Here is a 20,209-nt window from a genome sequence, read left to right as displayed (position 1 = left end):
TAAAGTTTTGTTTCAGCTTATATGTTGCAAAAGATTTGTGTGAATCGGAGTAGTAAAATAGAAGTGCGGGATTCCCATTTAGTTTGAATAAATACTTTCTGGTGATGCTTTTACTCTGCAAGAATATCACAATGTAAGGAACACTATACTAGAAATATGGGTAATTTGATTGTAGCTCTCGCTTTTCCAGAAACTAATTGGGTGAGTTTGAAATAGGTTCTCGTCCATCCTAGTATATTAGTTTTCTTGTTTCTAAATGGTGGGTGTTGGATATAATGATCCCTAATATCCCAAAACATTTTAGGATGTGAGTGTTCCCGTAAAATCAAAACTGGTCCCATGATGGGCTAGTTACTGTGCTGGAGCTGCTCTAGTAGTAACTTGGTTAATATAGATATCTATTTTTTTAAATAAATCTTAAATAGAATTCTAGAATTCCTTGAAAATATTAAGTGCAAGAAATTAGTTTTTCATAGATTGTTCTTGGTAAGTATGTAGGTAATTATAGAGTTTAATAAGTACTTATTGTTCTTAAATATTCATTTTCAAATGTATTTGAATTTCAAAAATATATTGTAATTTTCTGCCTTCCTAATCCCTTCTAGGCATATACACACACATGCAGATCCATAATTTTTTGCTCTTGTTGTACATATAGGATTTGGGACAAACCCAATAGTATCAGCTTCCTATTTCCACACAGGAGTTTCACTGGACTCTCATGGAGTGAAAATTGCTAGCATTGGTTTCTTGTGGAAGCAAACACTCTTAAAGTCTTAGGAGCAGAAGTTGAGTTTTATGCAATTATAATAAAACTTTACTCCTTTGCAGCTCTGGATCCTCACTAATAATTTACAGATAAAATTGTTATTCTTATTTCTTTTTGTTTGAAGAAATTTCATATTATGTACTGTTGTAGTTGGTTGTCTGTTAGGTATGATACTTTATTAGTCGTAACCATATATGAAAGTGTGACCAATCTGAAGTGCCTATTAATACATAACCTTGAAGTTATACAACTGTGTAGTATAGCCAACACTTATTGTGTTCTTACTCATGTGCTAAATACTGTTCTAAGTGTTCTGTAGGTATTATTTAATCCTAAACAACCCATGTGGGTTAGGTAGGACAGAAATGAACTGAGATACAAAGAAATGGAACTTGCTGAAGACCACACAGACATAAACGGTGAGGCTAGGATTTCGTTTCAGGCACTCTGGCTCCTGAGTCTGTGTACATATCCACAGTGCTGCTTCTCCAAAACCTTTTACTGGTACTTTACTTTTGTTAAATTAGATGCTGCAAAATCTAACGATGACCCTCTCTCCCTTCCAGTGTCCTTGGTAGAGGTGAGAGTCTCGTTCTGGAGGTTTCCTCTTGGCAGAGATGACCAGAAAACCCTTATTTTACCATCCTTATCACCTTTGCATCCTGAGACCGTATTACAGCCTATGTAATACTGATCAGTGGGGTGGTTACATATAGAGCTAACAAAATGAAGCCTTAGTGATACTGAAAAGATTACCTCAAGATTAGTTGCCCAGTCGCATTGATTTTCATGCAGAATCTTAGTAGCCTACACTTGTCATTTTAAAGTATTTGTCAGCTTTTACTGCAGCTAAGCTTCTCACAGCAGCGCTGTCTCTATTCGCTCTCTCAGAAGGGTCTGGTGGGTCTGCTGTGCCTCTGCTGGGCTCAGCTGACTGGGACCATAACATCTTCTTATTCTATAGCCTAGGCTGAAGGAGTTGTAACCCTTAATTCTTCAAGTCTCAGAATTTTTGGACTCTCTCTAGTCCTTTCATCCCTGCTTACTTTGGCACATTCTATTTTGAAATTATTTTAAAAAAACTTTTTAATTGAATGCAGCTAGTAACAGTCCAGACTCACTACTGATATTTTATCACAAAACCTCTTTGCACAAAGCTCAAATTAATTGGAAATATTTTCTCCCAGTTTATGCCACCATATATTTTGCTGCTACAGAACTTGGGTTACCATTTTTACTGCCTACTAAAACCATTTCCTCCCTGCTCACCACGGGGCCTGAAGCCAGGGTCACATATTTTAGGGATTTGTTATAGCAGCATTCAGCATCTTGGCACCAATGTCTGTAATAGCCATTGCTGCCATCATAAAGAAATTTGCAATCTCAATGGCTAACAATGGCAGACACGTATTTGTTGCTTATGTTTCAAGACTGTTGCCCTTGGCTTTGTTCAGTTCAACATTTGTTCTCATTTGGGAACCTAGATTGAAGGAATGCCAACTCCCCAGAATGCAGTGTTCATGTATTAAGAGGACCGTCTACAATCCTCTAGGACGGATGGGCCATATCATGCAAACTCATTTAAGGTGCTCAAATATCACCAGGCAGGGCAAGTCAGCTGATTAAGCCCAAAGGGTTGAGAAGGCGTTCTCCACCCACAGGAAGCCTGCCTTTGGAGGGGAGCAAACAGTACAAGTGTGTACACACATGCAATCTGCTTCACCCGGGATGGGGCACAGTTGGAAATTTGATCTAAAGCATATTTTCTTTTTTGTTTGTTTGTTTATATTGAACCATTTAGGTTCAGGTATAAATGGAGACCCAAAGGACATCACTGCCTACCACACAGTGTTTCTCACAGCTATATTAGGAGGAACAATAGTCATTGTCATTGGATTTTTTGCTGTGCTGCTTTGTTATTGCAGGTGAGAAAATATGAATGCATATAAACCCAAAAAACTATCATGCCAGTATGCTCTGTGTATTACAAAGTTTTTTTGGTAGAAATCAATGGGTTACTCTTTCAAATATGTAGATTAAAATAAGAATGGTTATATTCCAACAGCATTGCCTAATGTACATATTGTAGGATGAGTATTTAAATGAACCTTTTAGAGTTTGTCATAAACATTGTTTGCCTTTTCCTCTACTCCAGGGATAAGTGTGGTGCTCCACAGAAACGAGAAAGAAATATCACTAAACTTGAGGTCCTCAAGAGAGACCAGACAACTTCAACAACACACATCAATCACATCAGCTCAGTCAAAGTTGCGCTGAAAGCTGAGGACAAGTCACAGTTATTCAATGCCAAAAACTCCTCTTACAGCCCACAGAAAAGGGAACCATCAAAGGCAGAAGCAGAAGAAAGAGTTTCCATGGTAAAAACTCGGGATAATTTTAAAATCTACGGTGAAGATGTTTCATTTCTGTCGGCCAGTCAAAATAATTACTCAAGAAACCCAACACAGTCTTTGGAGTCCAGCGTAGGCTCCAAGCAGCCTAAACATATTAGCAACAATCTACCTTCCCTAGGTGAGGCTCAAGAAGAAAAGAGGTATCTCACAGGCAGTGAAGAGGTGTACGGACGTTCCCACATTCCTGAACAGCTGATGCATATCTACAGCCAGCCTATTGCCATCCTTCAGACATCTGACCTTTTTTCCACTCCAGAGCAGTTACATGCTGCCAAGTCAGCCACTTTGCCAAGAAAGGGTCAGTTAGTTTACGGCCCGTTGATGGAACCGGTTAATAGAGAGAACTTTACACAGACCTTGCCCAAAATGCCAGCACATTCTCATACACAGCCTCCAGATGCCAGGGAAGAGAATGTCCCCCTTGAAGGCCAACAGAGCTTGCCATCCCAAACTTCAGACTGGAGCCGGTATTCAAACAGCTTATTAGAATCGGTTTCTGTTCCTGGAACACTAAACGAAGCTGTTGTAATGACTCCCTTTTCATCAGAGCTCCAAGGAATTTCAGAACAGACCCTCCTGGAGCTTTCCAAAGGAAAGCCCTCCCCTCACCCCAGAGCCTGGTTCGTGTCTCTTGATGGAAAGCCAGTCGCACAAGTGAGGCATTCCTTCATAGACCTGAAAAAGGGCAAGAGAACCCAGAGCAATGACACAAGTCTGGACTCCGGGGTGGACATGAATGAGCATCACTCAAGTAGAAAACTCGAGAGGGAGAAAACGTTCATCAAAAGCATGCATCAGCCTAAGATTCTTTACTTAGAAGATTTAGACCTGAGCAGTAGTGAGAGCGGAACCACGGTCTGCTCGCCCGAGGACCCAGCTTTGAGGCACATTCTAGATGGAGGGAGTGGAGCTATCATGGAGCACCCTAGGGAAGAGTCCCCAGGAAGGAGAAGCACTGGTGAAGATTTTGAAGCCAATACGTCCCCCACTAAAAAAAGGGGCCGACCACCACTAGCCAAAAGAGATAGCAAAACTAATATCTGGAAGAAGCGAGAGGAACGCCCACTGATCCCCATAAATTAACAGCAAGGATGGTTGTGTCTCTGCTCCCTTGCACTGTTCATTCTTGCTGCTTGTTGTAAATTGCAGTATGAACTTCTTCAGAAGGTGAGACTGAGCAATCCAATGGTCCCTGGACATGTCTCAAGCAGAGTAAATAGTAAAATGGTAATTCAGTAATGAGAGAGAAAGATACTAAGGAATGCTTTTTCTGACGTACTCTTTTCATTTGTTTTTGGGTGCTGAATTTGAAGTATCCAGGAGTTCAAAATGTCAAATAGCTTCAAGATGCTAGTCGTCTGAAAATGTTGCTCAGTCAGCCGACTCAGCCCTGACTCTTAAGAATAACATTGTGTAATGCACACTCTCCTAAAGTTTCTTCCATTTAAAACCGTAGCCTCTGCTTTGATGAGTACCACCCTGTGAAACATTTAGAAATGAAACTGTATTTTTCAGGCATCATATTCTTGTGATAGCACTAATATGTTCTCCACTGCCTATTCTTGAAAATAACTTGATAAATGTTCTGGATTGATGTAATTCTAGAGTTTAAACACCAAACAACTTTTTTTCTTGCTATAAACAGCATGCATAGTGTACCAGCCCCAAAGTAAATCCCATATTCATATAAGATGGGTAAGAAGCTACTTGGTTGTTAGGGAGAATCCAGAAATTTTGTTGTTTTTGGATATAACTTCATAGAATAAATGGTAAGGTGATAATTTATGATTTGGAAATCTGAGAAATGAATACTCTGATATTAAATTTTTACTTAAAATTTTCTCTTTCCCTTCCTCAAAAGTAAAGTGAGCTTAGCTGTCAAGGAAAACTTTACACTGATGTGGGCCGTGACTGGTGTGGCTTAGTGGGTTGGGCATTGTCATGCAGACTAAAAGGGTCACTGGTTTGATTCCCCATCAGGCACATGCCTGGGTTGCAGGCCAGGTCCTTGATTGAGGGTGTGCAAGAGGCAAGTAATCGATGTTTCTCTCCCTCTCCTTCTCCCTCTCTTCCTCTCTCTCTAAGAATAAATAAATAAAATCTAAAAAAAAAAAAACCCTAACCAAAAAAACTTTACACCATGTAATCTGGAAAATAAAACAATAGAAACTCTGGTCTTTAGTTTAACATTCACTGATACATGTAAACTAAAATTATTTTTAAGACAGGTCTTCTATTTTTAAAAAAATTCTGACATTGAAATGCTATTAAACTTGATTTAAAACCAGGTAGTTGCTTATGAACATTAAAAAATTAATAATATCTGGAGCTAAAGGAAATACACATTTCAGTCTTTTCTTAAATATTGAGCTAAGGAAGAAATGCCATTTCCCTGAGACTCAAATATACCTTTAGGATATTAGGTACCTATATAGATTTTTTTTCTGTTAACGCTCATAAAAGATGTTTGAGAAAAACAGTTTCAATTTTATGGGAAAAGTAAAAGTTTTTTCTTAAATTACTTACAGCCTTTGCAACATTCCTCCCTCCCCCCGGTTTTGGAAGTAATATATCCCTATTTTCATCATAGCAAATAATTCAGTGTGAACACATTCAACAGCTGCTTTTAATTATAAGTGTCTTCAACTCTGAATTATTATTCATATGTCCTAAAAATAAATCTCTTTGTTAATTAAAATCAATTCACCCCATTTTTCTTAAAACCCGTGAAGGCACATGTCTGAAGCAGATTCCCCTTCCCCTTGGGGCGAAAATGGAATAAAACTGCTTTATTTCTCATCCCCTACTAATCAACATGAGAGCAACATAAAGACCCCAAGGCACGTAAGTTGAAAGAACCAAAATTAGCCACATTAGCTTTAGTCAAGTTATAAAGTGGTGTACAATGAAAGACTATGGTCTTTTTCTCCAGGTAATAGACTTCAGCCAATGTTTTTCCTGTAACCACTTCTGAAGCATCTAGTGTGTCAGATGATACTGCTACCTTTCTGTATTAACTCGAAGCACTTAAAGACCAAGGTAAAAAAAGTTTGCTATGTTTTACCCCAATCCATAGAAGAGATAGAAGTTTTAGTAATAACTAGGTTTACATTAATTTTTGTGGGGCATCGTGATAAGGCTCAAAATTAGAGGAAGCTTCTTAATTGGTCTTGTACAGAAAGATGCATTAAAAGCAGCATAAATGAAATGTCTTGGAAAAGGTTAAGGAGTTAGTGCTCTGCTGAAGTGCCTTTGATACAGACTTGCTTTATTAGAAGGATATGATAACATCTTTCTTAAATGTACATTTTTTTGTTAGCCAAATTAAGCAGATGTGCAGTTTCTGTTAAAAATATATAGACCTGGTGTTTCACATTGGAATAATGAATTTTGCATGCAAGTAGCATTTATCTCCTTCCTTGTGTATTTAATTCCTTTTTTAATCAGTTTATGTTGATACATGGTGAAATGTTGTACTTCTTCAATATTTTAAATGTATATTTCTCCCACCCCTCAGTAAAAATATTTCATCTCTTGGCTTAGTAATGGAATACACAGGTTTCTGTAAGGGTATACCATTCAGGTATGTCACTTATTCATTCTTGTGTAAAGGAAATAAGGAGATGTATCCCCAAGGGCTTTTTTAGAAGTACATTTTTTTGGTTTCAGAATAAAACCTTATTTTTTTATGCACTGCACATTCTGTTTTCAATTGGGAAGTATAGGCAATATATCTTTTCTAATGATTAAAAATGTGTAACTTCTCATTTGTGAGTAGTTCACAAATTTCCTGTTAAAAAGCTGAAGCCATCTACTTTTTCTTAACCCAAGTGATAATAAAACTACAATATTTACAACTTTCTTAATTTTTTAAATTGAAAACCAACCCAGGTTTTTTGCAAATATACACCTAGAAAATTTTGGTCATAAATTGTTAACATTTGTGAATCCTTTGTATATATTTTGCATATATCTTAAAAGCAAAATTATCCCTCAATTAACTGATGGATTCATTTACTAAAGCACAGCTGTATGTATTTTTGAATACATATTAAGATCCTGAGACTTTATAAAATCAATTTTTATGACATTTGGGCAGTTGTATAGGGATCACCCCTTTTAAAACACACAGCGCGCCAAGAAGGTCACACGTGTCGAGGAAGAAAAGCACTTCCTTGCTTTGGTAGTCGTTTTCAGGCCACTTCCTCTGTATCTGAGCCCTCTGGTATCGGCACATAGTGTAGAGCTTTAGGTATCTGTGGGTCAAAGAATATCCCTCAAAACTTCCCAGAAAGGTGAAGCTCAAACTTACATAGTCATTTGTAGGGAATGAGTTACTTCCCATGTACTGGCTTGGTAAAGAATTTGACTGTGTTAATTTTTATCTCAGATGTAGAGTTGACATTTTGCTCTCTGTTTCCAAGTGTTTCTATCTTTTGTATTCTTTCCTCAGAGGAATCTCATATTTCAGTGTATATTTATTGCCATTACTACTATATTTACTGCTGGAAACTGTAACAATTCGAAGATTTGTAAAATGTTAAACATAGTTCATTAAAGATAATAAAAATAAATCTAAAAATGTACTGGTGCATTATTTGCTTTTGATAAACTACAAACTATTCCTTTCTAAATTGTCATTTAATCTAATAAATATTCAATCATTACTTTTTCATTTATTATACTCCCTATAGTAAAATAAACATTTACTTGAATACCCTTTATTTATATAGTTGAACTTGATTTCTCTTTGCATGTCATGTTTTCCAAAGTTCACATTTTTACTGTTAAAACTGAACAATTTTCCTGTAATGAGAAGACTTCTTAAGATAGTGTGACAGAATGTAAAATAAATTGCATTTCCCAAAATACCTATGCGAGCATACGATACATTATCTCCTTCCCACCTTTAAAAATATTCTTTGGGCTTTAAACCTAAGAGTAAATGGTAACAAAGCCTATTTCCACTTACAATGTTAGGTCTCCTTCAAGAGCCCTTCTGCTTAAGTTCAGACAATTTGCATTTGGGGCTTTAAAATATCTCTAGAATCATTATCCTGGGTACCATGTTTTAAGACATTTGGCATAGCTTATATAAATTAATATGGTACTAGAAATGCCATATTATTTTGATCAGTTCTAATGGGATTTGTGCTCTGAATCCACTTACAAATACAATGGAGATTATGACACCCTTCTCCGCCCTGCCTCCACAACTCCAAACACTGGCATTAAAGTAGATGCTTCCATTGGGATCCCTGCCAAACAAGCCAGGCTCTGGCCACCTTTGTTCCAGGGGCTGTTCTCCATCTAGGAGAGTCGGGAGTCTTAACAGAAATGGTGCAGCCTCTGGGAGAGTCATGCATGGAACTGGTTGTAATAAAAACATTTCATAAGTCATAATTAGAAACTTAGGTGCCAAACATGATTTTCATGAGTTGGTCATCACATTCTCATCTCAGAAGGAAAATATGAGATGACTAATATGTAAGAACTATAGCAGAGATAGTTGGATGGACTTAGGTATTTTAATGAGTTTATTGAAAGTGATTCACTTCTCAGTGCTTTCATTATTATGACAGCTAGTCAGGGACCCTTCCTTTGAACTACGTGCTGGGAAAATGTTAAACTAGCCCACAGTAGTGCTTTATCTAAGCTTCGTATAATAACCTTTTGGCCTTTTAAAAAATAGTTACACTATAAATAGATATACAGTGAGGCAGCTTAATTCCATCTGTAAATTCTTTCTAAATCGACTATGGGGTTAATTTCTTTTGAGAAATCTGCCCTATCGTCTTAGGCTTGGATTTGGTTGCTCCATTAAAATAAGTCTTTCCTTGACTTCATTCTTATCTTTTCCCCTTATTGTAAGCCTCTTTATTTTTGGACTGTGGACTCTGTCCATTGAGTTAAGTATTTTTTTCTTTATAAAAATATTTTCAGAGTTTCACTAGAGAAAAAAACCAATTCCACTAGAAATCATTCACAGTTTGTAATGTTAAATACCAAAAACACTAATAAACTCAACTATAACTGATGGAAAAACATTCTCATTAAATATATATGTAATGAACATAGGGGTGCATATATCTGCAAATAGATGTTTTCAAGTATTTTGAGGGGTAGATAGCCAGAAAAGGGGTTGCTGGGTCATATGGTAACTATTCTTAGTTTTTTGAAGAACCTCCATACTGTTCTCCATAGTGGCTGTACTAGCTTACTCTCCCACCAGCAGTGAGTGAGGGTTCCTTTTTCTCATAACACTTATTACCTGTCTTGTTGTTGACAGCCATCCTAACAGGTGTGAGGTGGTATCTCATTGTAGTTTTGACAGGGAAAGGGGTAGGGGATGGTAGAGGGTAAAGGGGGCCAAATATATGAAAACAGAAGATGATTTGATTATGGGTGGTGGGCACATAATGCAATATACAGATCATATATCATAGAAATGTATACCTGAAACCTACATGACCCTATTAACAAATGTCACCCCAATAAATTTATTTAAAATATATATGTAGTACATTTCTTAGGGAAAACATTGTGGTAACTATTTTCTTTCTAAAACAGCTAAGCTTAAAGATCACACATATGTTGTTTTTCAAAATATTGCAGTAATACTTTACTTTGTTTGCTATAATAGATGAATATCTTCTTATTTCTGTTGGAAAGCTCACATGTTGAAAAGCTTATGTTGTTTTTTTCCATTTGTTGACAAAACCTTTCCTGTTTGAACCCTGCATTTCCTAGTTTTCAAACCTGTGCTTCCCATGGTTGTAAATGATATTCCACAGTCCTGTAGGATACCCCAATGTCCCAAATGATTTAGTCTTTTTTTCCCTTCAGGTTTACTAGGAGTTTCATAATTCATGTGTTGACTGGTTCCAATCCTTGTAGACCTTATTAAAACACTAGACTAACAGCAGACAGTTTGATTCAAAACAAACCAGGTAATTACATTCCCATGAGTCTCTGGGTTTATTATACTTGAACAACTTAGTTAAAAACCTTTCGTAAATACTGCATTGAAAAGCATAATTGTGGCCATTAAGAAATATGGAATAGCTATCTCAAAATAATTTTTGTCTTATATATTCCCATATTTCAGCCTAGAAAAATAAGATTTTTTTGTTTTACATAGAAGGCATTTTTAAATTTATTCAGCTTAATACAGTTATCTCTAATATACAGTATCTGTAGTAAATACTATTTTGAAACTTTGTTTTCTAATTTAGATAACTTCTGAGAGATTTGTGTCCATTAAATACCTAAATGTTTATTAACATGTAGTTCTACAGATATTTGTATTCTCATTAATTATTTTTTTATTTTGCGAGTATGTTTATTAAAGCTGGGGCAGTTAAACAAGAAGGGGCTTAGGTTAGAAGAAGCGGCAGAAGAAAGCCTGTGCAGGGCCGCTCTGGCTGCCTGGAAACGTCATAGGAGGGAAATGAGCCTCTGCGGGTTCCTTTGGCTCTCCAGAAAGTCAGGGGTAAAGGGCCTTGGAGACAGGTTCAGGGGGTTAGCTCAGGACAAGTTGCTGCTGCTGATCACTCCCCTGGTTGCAAGTCCATGGGGACCCTTGAAATTTAGAAGATGCACACCTGAGAGGGGAGAAAAGCGTGGCCATGCCCCTAGGAGGGAGGGTGTGCCTCATTAATTTTTCACTTAGTGTTTATTACTGGTTATTGGAGTAACTAGGGGACTGGAGGAAGGATTGAGGGGAGATCTGTTCTTTCCTTTGGAGAGTCCCAATTATAAGGGTCTGCAAGGCAGCAATGGAATCAGTCTTGGGATGGCTATTAGGGTAACATCAGATGTTAGATCTGATAGAAATTTTGGGATTTCTAGATGGTTGGTTGAGGCTACAGGTGGATAAGATGACCCAGAAAGAATATGTAGAGTGAGAAAAGATTTCCATTAGTGTCATTAAATTATTGTGTAACAAATGATAAAAGTAAAATATTCTTTTTTAAAAAAGATTTATTTATTTTTAGAGAGAGAGGAAGGGAGGGAGAAAGGGAGAGAAACATTAGTTTGTGTTGCCTCTCAGACGCCCCCAACTGGGGACCTGGCCTGCAACCCAGTCATGTGTGCTGACTAGGAATTGAACCGGTGACCACTGGGTGCACAGGCTGGCACTCAATCTACTGAGCCACACCAGCCAGGGCTATCTATTCTATTTGAGTATCAAAATTTACAAATAGGATAATATGTATGTATTTAAGTTGAATAAAAAGATAGTAATTTTAATGTCTCCTTTTAAGTTTCATAAACATGAATTTCTCTCCACCAAGTTGGGTATAAATTCAATTTCTGTAAACAGAAACTTATTTTAAAATAAGTGATAATTATTTTATGTTAACTTCTTCCCTCATTACTAATTATTATTTTCTATAATGCAGTTTCATAAAATAGATTTTCAATAAATATTTGACAAATGGGAACAAAAGTCAGGTGACCCGGGTTCAGGTCATGGCACTTCACATTCCTAGGAAACTTTCCTCATATTATACGGGTCTGACCATCGTCATAACAATCCCTCCCTTATATGGCCCGAGTAAGACCTAGGGTGATATAGAGGGAAAGTACAGGGTAGGCAAATACTAGTTATCATCCTATGACACTACAGTTGATGAGCTTAATTAATTTACAAGGGGTACTTTTGTGACTTAACCTCATTAACCATTGGGATTACTTCCACTTAAAAGATGATTATCACCACTGCACAGGAACACTGGGTATCACTGAGAGTCATGGATCAAAGTGTAGCCTCCAGATGCCAGAGTTCTTGCATCCACTATTGTGCTTTTCCATCAGGACCATTGGGGAAGGATGAGAATCACTACAATTATTTAGGGTATTTAAAAAGACTGGGGTAGTATGGCTCCGCTGCTCTCATGCATAGTTTGCCTCCCATACTTTATGTTTAGTCTCATATAAGTCAATGACTGCTCTGTTCCCTAAGACGATTTAGCAACAATTGTTGAACAGGCATGCAGATGAGGGTTTTTACAGGCCTGTTATCCAGTGATTCATGAATCCAAGGAAGTTCATGAATCCTGGGTTCTTTTAAACATCACCCCCAAAGCTTTTCCCCTAAATTTTTATTAATCTAAGGTGTAAGTCATGCAATTTCAAAGTAATTATCTTTCCCTTCAGAAAAAATAATTTCCAGAAAACCGATTTTCTTCTTGATCTCTTCACTGATATTTTGAATGTATTCTAAAACATGTAAGAGGACAGACTGAGATTTAAGTAGGAGCTTTCCTGTTAGCCTGAAGACTCAAGTCCATCAAAAAACACAAACAAAAAACACAAAAGCATGTGTTTTAAGTCCAGAAAATTCTCAGTTATTAGGCCAACAATCTCTTTGAAGAGTGTTTGCTGGGAGGAGCTGCCCTTTCAGCAGGATTGGTGCAAACCTCCACGCAACCTCCCTCCACTTCATTGTGCAAGATGAGGACCAGGAAACAGAAGTGCCATCCCTATGCAGGAGGTATATTTATGAAGAGAGCTACCCCCTCACTTCACCTCCTGTAATGGTACTGGCACCTCCCAGAAGCTTGGATCCGGGGACAACAGGGTCACTGGTGAAGTTTGAGAGTGTCTGCAGCAAGGGGACACAAACACCTCTTTGCACGATCAGTTTGCTGCCCTGTGCCAGTGCACACGAGGAGAATGCATTGGGGCAGATGGTGTAGTGATGCTCTCAGGTAAGGTGGGAGTAAATAAACCCATTAGCACAGAAGCCTAGAGTTTAAGGACTGGAAGAAAATGGAGAGATCCTTTTATTTACAAAGAAATGTAGGTTAGAGAGTGTCAGTGGCTCATCCCAGGCCACAAAGACAATGAGAAGCCAAAATCTGACAGGAATCAAATTTCCTTAGTTTCAGTCCACTTTATTCTTTCTTTCTCTCAGTAATTTGAATTCTTTCTCTCTTGCCTTTTTAATTCAGAGATTGTTATTCCATTTTAATGTAGTCTAGATTACACCTAGAGAATGTTTTATGCAGTCTGCAGCAGAAAAACACTTTTCTAAACAAGGTAATGGAGTTACCTTATGTTTATAGATAATATTTTCATGCATATCATCTGCAAAGAGTTGGCAAGTGAAGCCATTTTAAAATGAAGTCAGGGCAGCCTGACTGGAACCAATGAGGTTCCATTCCAGAGGAACCTTATTGAACATCTTACTCCTTGAATCCTTGGAATGTTTGAACTGGGCAAAATCAGCTCTGGACTGGGCCAGAGCAGCATTGTCTTCCAAACGCCAGTTTGTAAAACTAACAGGAAAGCAGACATTCTGTCTACAGGCCTAAAATTAAGGACATTCTTTAGAATTAGCACTGGTGTGTATGACTAAAGAATAACTTATTGTACCCATAGAAATGTCTTCCTTAGTTTATTAGCACCTATAGAAATTCTTTCCTTCTATTCAGGTAATTATTTTCCTTCCCTTTCTCATAAAACACCCTTGCCTTTACCCCAAGATCAGAACATTATTTGGGTTGTTGCCTAAATCAGCATTTTCCAAATAGCTATTCTTTGATCTCAGATAAATGCTTGTTGCCTCACTCTGGCTTTTTATTTTTAAGGTAAACACATTTTATTCCATCTCCCCAGCCTTTAGGGTTTTGTCAGTCCTCTTCAAACTTGGTAGCTGTGCCACGTAAGGAATTTTTTTTTAATGTTTTGGGTCCTGCTTCCAGATATTCTGAGTAGGTGGGCCCACAAAAATGTGTTTATTAGAAGCTACAGGTGATTTTGATGATGAACTAGACCTGGAAATCTAATATCTCTCTAATGTAAGTAGGTTCCTACCACTGTTCCCCACATTGGAACAATATATCCTAGGCACACTTAAAAAAATTCTTTCACACTTTTAGGGTGTTCCCAGCCTTGGCATGTTACATTTGCCTTTACCTCTTTGGAATGGTCCTTCCTGGTTCTGATCATTGTTATTCAGGTTGCTGCTGGATTCTTGAGACCTTCTTTTACCCCATCTAAGTTGGCTTCTGACCTCCGATCCCTTGGTGCTTCCTATCATATTATCCTGATCTTATTTTTTCTATTTATTCTCACTATCTGAAATGATCTAGGTTGCCTTCTTAACTCCCTTCCCTAGTAGATAAGCTTATGAGGATGAGGACCCTCCCTGTCCCTTGGAACAGAGATTCAATAGCATAATAAGTAGTTAATTGCTTTTCTGAACAGTTGTATCAAATTTAAATTGTTTTTGTAGTTTTTAACTTACTTCTTGAAATTAACACTTTCTTGAAAGCCCAAAGTAAAGGCTTCAAAATGTACATATCTGGGAGCATCATGGCATAGTGAGAAAATCCCTTGTATCTCCCACTAAATCTACATCTAGTCAGATATCTATAACCCAACAAAGGTTTCCCTGGTGAACACACTAGGATGCCTGAGACATCCATACACTGGTACATCTGAAGGTAGGTGTACTGGAATGTGTAGGGAGGCAGGATGGGACCAATGAACAGGGATAGTGCCCGCAGATGCAGCTCTCTGGCTGCCATGGCTAAGCCCATGGTCCCAGTAAATGCAGTAGTGATGCAGGATTGAGGGTGTGGCTCCCATGCATTAACACCTCTCCACCGTGACATCAGAGGAACAAGTAGTGCAGTAGTAAGTGAAAACAAAATCTTGGGCAATAACACCATCTCTGGGAAGAAATAATGCTAATTATCAACTTGCTGAATTGTTAAAATTAAAACATTACATTAAAGAAAGGTGTTCATTACTTCAAATGTGCCAGCAGTGGTACAAACCATCAAGAACCATGAACAACCAAGGTAACAATGGTAACACTGAAAGAAAATGACAATTCTCCAAAACCAAACTCAAAGTCATGAAGGAATGTGATCTAAATAATAGAGGCTTGACAATAACAACCAGGAAGAAACTCAACGAGCTACAGGACAATACAGAAAGGCAGCTCAATGAACTCAGGAATAAAATTAATGACAAAAGGAGCATTTTACAAAAGAGATTGAAACTATAAAAGAGAACTAAATGGAAATTCTTGAGCTGAAGAACTCAATAAATAAGACAGAGACTGCATTAGAAAGGACTAGAAATGGAGAAGACCATGTGAAGAGAGAATTAGTGAGCTCAAATACAGAAATGTAGAAATAATTTAGGTGGAAGAGGAGAGGGAACTAAGACTTTTAGAAAATGAAAATTCTACAAGAATTATTTGCCTCCATTAGAAAGAACAATATAAGTACAATGGTATCCCCTAAGGAGAAGAGAGGGAGAAGGGAACAGAGAACCTACTTAAAGAAATAATCAGTGAAACTTACCTAACCTAGGGAAGGAACTAGACATTCAAGTACAAGAAGCCAATAGAACACTTAATTATCTTAATGCAAAAAGGCCTTCTCCAAGATACATTAAAAATGTCAAAAATTAATAATAAAGAAAATTCCCAAGGCAGCCAGAGAAAAAAGACAGTAACCTACTAAAAGATAGTAACTTGTAAGGTTTTTATCAGCTATATAAAGAGAAATGCCACAGTCCAGGAGAGGGTGGAATGATATATGCAAAATATTGAAAGACAGAAACCACTAGCCCAAAATAGTATGTCCAGCAAAGTTATTCTTTATATCTGAAGGAGAAATAAAGGCTTTCACAAACACAAAGCTGAGGGAATTTATCGCCATTAGACTTGCATTACTAAAAATGTTAAAAGGAGCTATTCTGTCTGAAACAAAAGGACACAAGAACACAAAACTTTCAAAAGGCTTTTCAAGAGAAAAAGCATTAAAAATAACTAAGCTACTTCAATTTGGTAACAAACAACATAAAAAGGAATAACTTGTGATAACAAAAACATAAAAGGAGAGATGTAAAGCATGGAACATGGATAGGCAAATGAAGATTTGATGTTATCAAAAGAAAAAAGTAATTTATCTGAGACATTTTATACAAATCTAACGTTACAATCACAAACAGAAATTTAGAGCTGAGAAGCAAAATATTTTTAAAAAAAGAAAGGGAGAAAAATATAATAGAAAACCACCAAATTAAAATAACAGACAGATAGACAGGGGTAAAGAATCTATGGTGATACACAGCAATCAGAAAACAAAAGTTAAAATGGCAGTATTAAATTATTGTATATCAATAATGCCTCTAAATATAAATGGACTGAGTTCACCAATCAAAAGGCACAGAGTAGCAGGATGGATGAGTAAAGAAGACACAACCAACTGTTGCCTTCCTGAGACCCATCTCAGCTCCAAAAACAAACATAGGCTTAAGTGAAGGAGTATAGGATGATACTTCAAGCAAATGGTATCCAGTGAAAGATAGGTATAGCCATATTTAGATAAAATATGCTTCAAGTCAAAAAAGGTACCAAGAGAAAAAGATTTGTTATAATAAAATGAACATTTTAAAATAATAAATGGGACTTTCAATCAAAAAGACATAAAAAAGAACAGAAGAAGAAAGGAGATAATAAAGATCAGATCATAAATAAACAAAATAGAGTCTAAAAAAAAACAATGCAAAAGATCAATGAAACCAAGAGCTGTTTCTTTGGAAATATAAACAAGATTGACAAACATTTAACCAGATTCATCAAGAAAAAGAGAGGACCAAATAAATACAATCAGAAATAAAAAAGAAGTGACTATGGATATCAAAGAAATACAAAGGACTGTAAGAAAAATATCATGAAGAACTACATGGGACAATCTAGACAAATTGGATAAATTGCTAGAAACATATAATCTTCTAAAACTGAATCAAGAAGAATCAGAGAATCTGAATAGATAGATTACAATGAGTGAAATTGTAGCAGTAATAAAAAAATTCCCAACAAATAAAAGTCCAGGACCAGATGGCTTTACAAGCATTTCCCTTAAGATCAGCAACAAGACAAGGATGTCTGCTTTTACCACTCTTATTCAACATAGAACTGGAAGTCCTAGCCACGTCAATTAGACAAGAAACAAAAGGCATCCACATTGGAAAGGAGGATGTAAAACTGTCTTTATTTGCCAATTACATGACACTGTATATAGAGAACCCTAAATATTCCACAAAAATGCTACTAGAACTGATAAATTCAGTAAAGTAGCAAGATAAAAATATAAATATCCAGAAATCAGTTGTATTTTTATATGCCAATAATGAACTATCAGAAAGGGAAACTAAGAAAACAATGCAATATACAATTGCATCAAAAAATATAAAATACTGAGGAATAAATTTAACCAAGGATTAAGACACTAAAAAAAGAAATAAAAGAAAATACTAATAAGTGGAAGCATATACTGTGTTCATGGATAAAAATAATTAACATCATTAAAATGTTTATATTATCCAAAGCAATCTATAGATTCAATTCAAGTCTTATCAAGATATCAAAGGTGTATTTCACAGAAGAACAAATATTGCAAAAACTTATATGTAACTGCAAAAGACCCCAAATACAACAGCAAAGTAAGAAAGAAGAACAAAGTTGGAGGATTCATGCTACCTGATATCAAACTATGCTACAAAGACATAGTAATCATAACAGCATGGTACTTGCATAAAAAGAGGCATTCAGATCCATGGAACAGAATAGAGAGCCCACAAAAACCCCGATACCTGTATGGTCAATTCATATTAGACAAAGGAAGCAAGAGCATACCATGGTGTAATGACCGTCTATTCAATAAGTAGTGTTGAAAAATCAGACAGGTATCTGCAAAAACATGTAACTAGACTATCTTCTTTTTTTTATTTTATTTATTTATTTTTTAGAGAGGGAAGGGATGGAGAAAGAGAGAGAGAGAGAAACATCAATGTGCAGTTGCTGGGGGCTGTGGCCTGCAACCCAGGCATGTGCCCTGACTGGGAATCGAACCTGTGATGCTTTGGTTCGCAGCCCTCGCTCAATCCACTGAGCTACACCAGCCAGGGTTAGACTATTTTCTTAAACCACACACAAGAATAAACTCAAAAAATGGATTAAAGACTTAAATGTTAGACTCAAAACTATAAAAATTTTTTAAGAAAACATAGGCAGTAAAATCTCAGACATTTCTCTTAGTAATATTTTTTCCTGATATATCTTCTTGAGCAAGAGAAATAAAAGAAAATAAATCAACACATGGGACTACATCAAACTAAAAAGTTCTTGCACAGAAAAGAAAACCATCCACAAAATTAAAAGACAACTCACTGAATGGGAGAATATATTCACTAATGATATGTCTGGCAAGGGGTTAATATCCAAAAGTTATAAAGAACTTATAAAACTCAACACCAAAATCAAACAATGCAGTTAAAAAATGAGCAAAGGCCCTGAGTAGACACTTCTCCAAAGAGGACATACAGATAATCAATAGACATATAAAATTATGCTCAGCATCACTAATAATCAGAGAAATGTAAATGGAAACCACACTGAGGTATCACCTCACAGATGTCAGAATGGCTCTTATCAATAAATCAACAAATAACAAATGCTGGTAACAATGTGGAGAAAAGGAAACCCTCAGGCACTGTGGGTAGAAATGCTGATCGGTCAGCCACTGTAGAAAGCAGTATGGAGTTACCTCAAAAATTAAAAATGGGGCTGCCTTATGACCCAGTGATTCCACTTCTGGGAATATATCTGAAGAAACTTGAAACACTAATTCAAAAGAATATATGTACCCCTATGTTCATTGTGGCATTGTTTACAACAGCCAAGATTTGGAAGCAGTCCCAGTGTCCATCCATAAATGAGTGGAAAAAGCTGCCATACATTTACACAATGGAATATTACTCCACTGTAAAAAAAAAAAAAAAAAGGAAAGAAAATCTTACCCTTTAGGACTGTATTGATTGGGAGAGTATTATGCTAAATGAAATAAGCTAGTCAGAGAAGGACAAGCACTATATGATTTCACTTATATGTGAAATCTAATGAACAAAAGCAACTGACAAAATAGAAACAGGTGGACACAGAGAGCGGACTGATAGCTGTCATGGAGAGGGGATTAGGGGAGGCTGGGTGAAAAAGATGGGGGGATTAATCAAAACAAACAAGCTATAAAGACAGGGAACAGTATAGTGATTACCTGAGGGAAAGGAAGGTGAGGGGAGGTAGAAGAATGTAATATAGGAGTAAATGGTAATGGAAGGAGACCTGAGTTTAGGTGGTGAACATGCAATACAATATACAGGAGAAATATTATAGAGTTGTACACCTGAAACCTATATAATTTTATTAATCAATCTTACCCCAATAAAGTCAATTTAAAAAAGATTTATAAAAAAGAAAATATAACATATGGAGTGCCAAAATATATATAGCAATTATTAACAGTACTAGAGATTAAAAAAGACAGAAACAGACAATAGTAGGAGCTTTTACAACCCCACTGATACCAATGGATAGATCATTCAAACAGAAAGTCAACAAGAAAGCATCAACCTTAAGTGACACATTAAGTTGTCACTTTAAGGTTGTCACTTTAAGTCACTTGAGCTTAATAGATATTTCCAGAACTTTCCAGTAACAGAATAAACATTCTTTTAAGGGCACATGAAACATGATCAAAGATAGACAAAAATAAGTCTTAATAAATTTAACAAGATAGAAATCATGTCAAGCATCATTTTTTACCACAACCGTAAGAAAGTAGAAATCAACTAGAAGAAGTAAACTGAAAAAAAATCACAAATAAGTAGAACTTAAACAACATGCTGATAAGCAATGGATGAAGTGAAGAAATCAAAAGATACACACAAATGAAAATAAAATTTTGACATACAAAAATGTTTGAATAAAGCAAAAGCAGTACTAAGAGAGGAGTTAAACCAATACAGGTGTACTTCAAGAAACAAGAAAAATCTCAGATAAACAATCTAACATTGTACCTTAAGGAAGTAGGAAAAATAAGAATAAATGAAGCCAATACTCAGTAAAGGAAGAGAAAAATAAAAATTATAGCAGAAATAAATAAAACAGAGAATAAAAGGACAATGGAAAAGATTAATAAAATGAAGAGCTGGTCCT

General features: G+C 36.4%; 1 protein-coding gene across 1 annotated transcript in view; it reads left to right on the top strand.

Moving 5' to 3' along the window:
- Positions 1-5,210, top strand: part of FAM171B (family with sequence similarity 171 member B) — a 64,922-nt gene extending 59,712 nt beyond the window's left edge. Inside the window, exons 7-8 of the mRNA XM_045830434.1 lie at positions 2,571-2,694; positions 2,925-5,210. Of these exons, the coding sequence (XP_045686390.1) occupies positions 2,571-2,694; positions 2,925-4,266 (1,466 nt within the window). The 3' untranslated portion in view covers positions 4,267-5,210. The remainder of the gene's footprint in view (positions 1-2,570; positions 2,695-2,924) is intronic.
- Positions 5,211-20,209: the final 14,999 nt, after the last annotated feature.

Source organism: Phyllostomus hastatus, unplaced genomic scaffold (genome assembly GCF_019186645.2).
Source record: "Phyllostomus hastatus isolate PE091 unplaced genomic scaffold, TTU_PhHast_1.1 phas_contig_1, whole genome shotgun sequence".
Taxonomy (NCBI): domain Eukaryota; kingdom Metazoa; phylum Chordata; class Mammalia; order Chiroptera; family Phyllostomidae; genus Phyllostomus; species Phyllostomus hastatus.
Note: the sequence above shows the minus strand (reverse complement) of the source record. Positions and strands in the feature narration are given on the sequence as shown.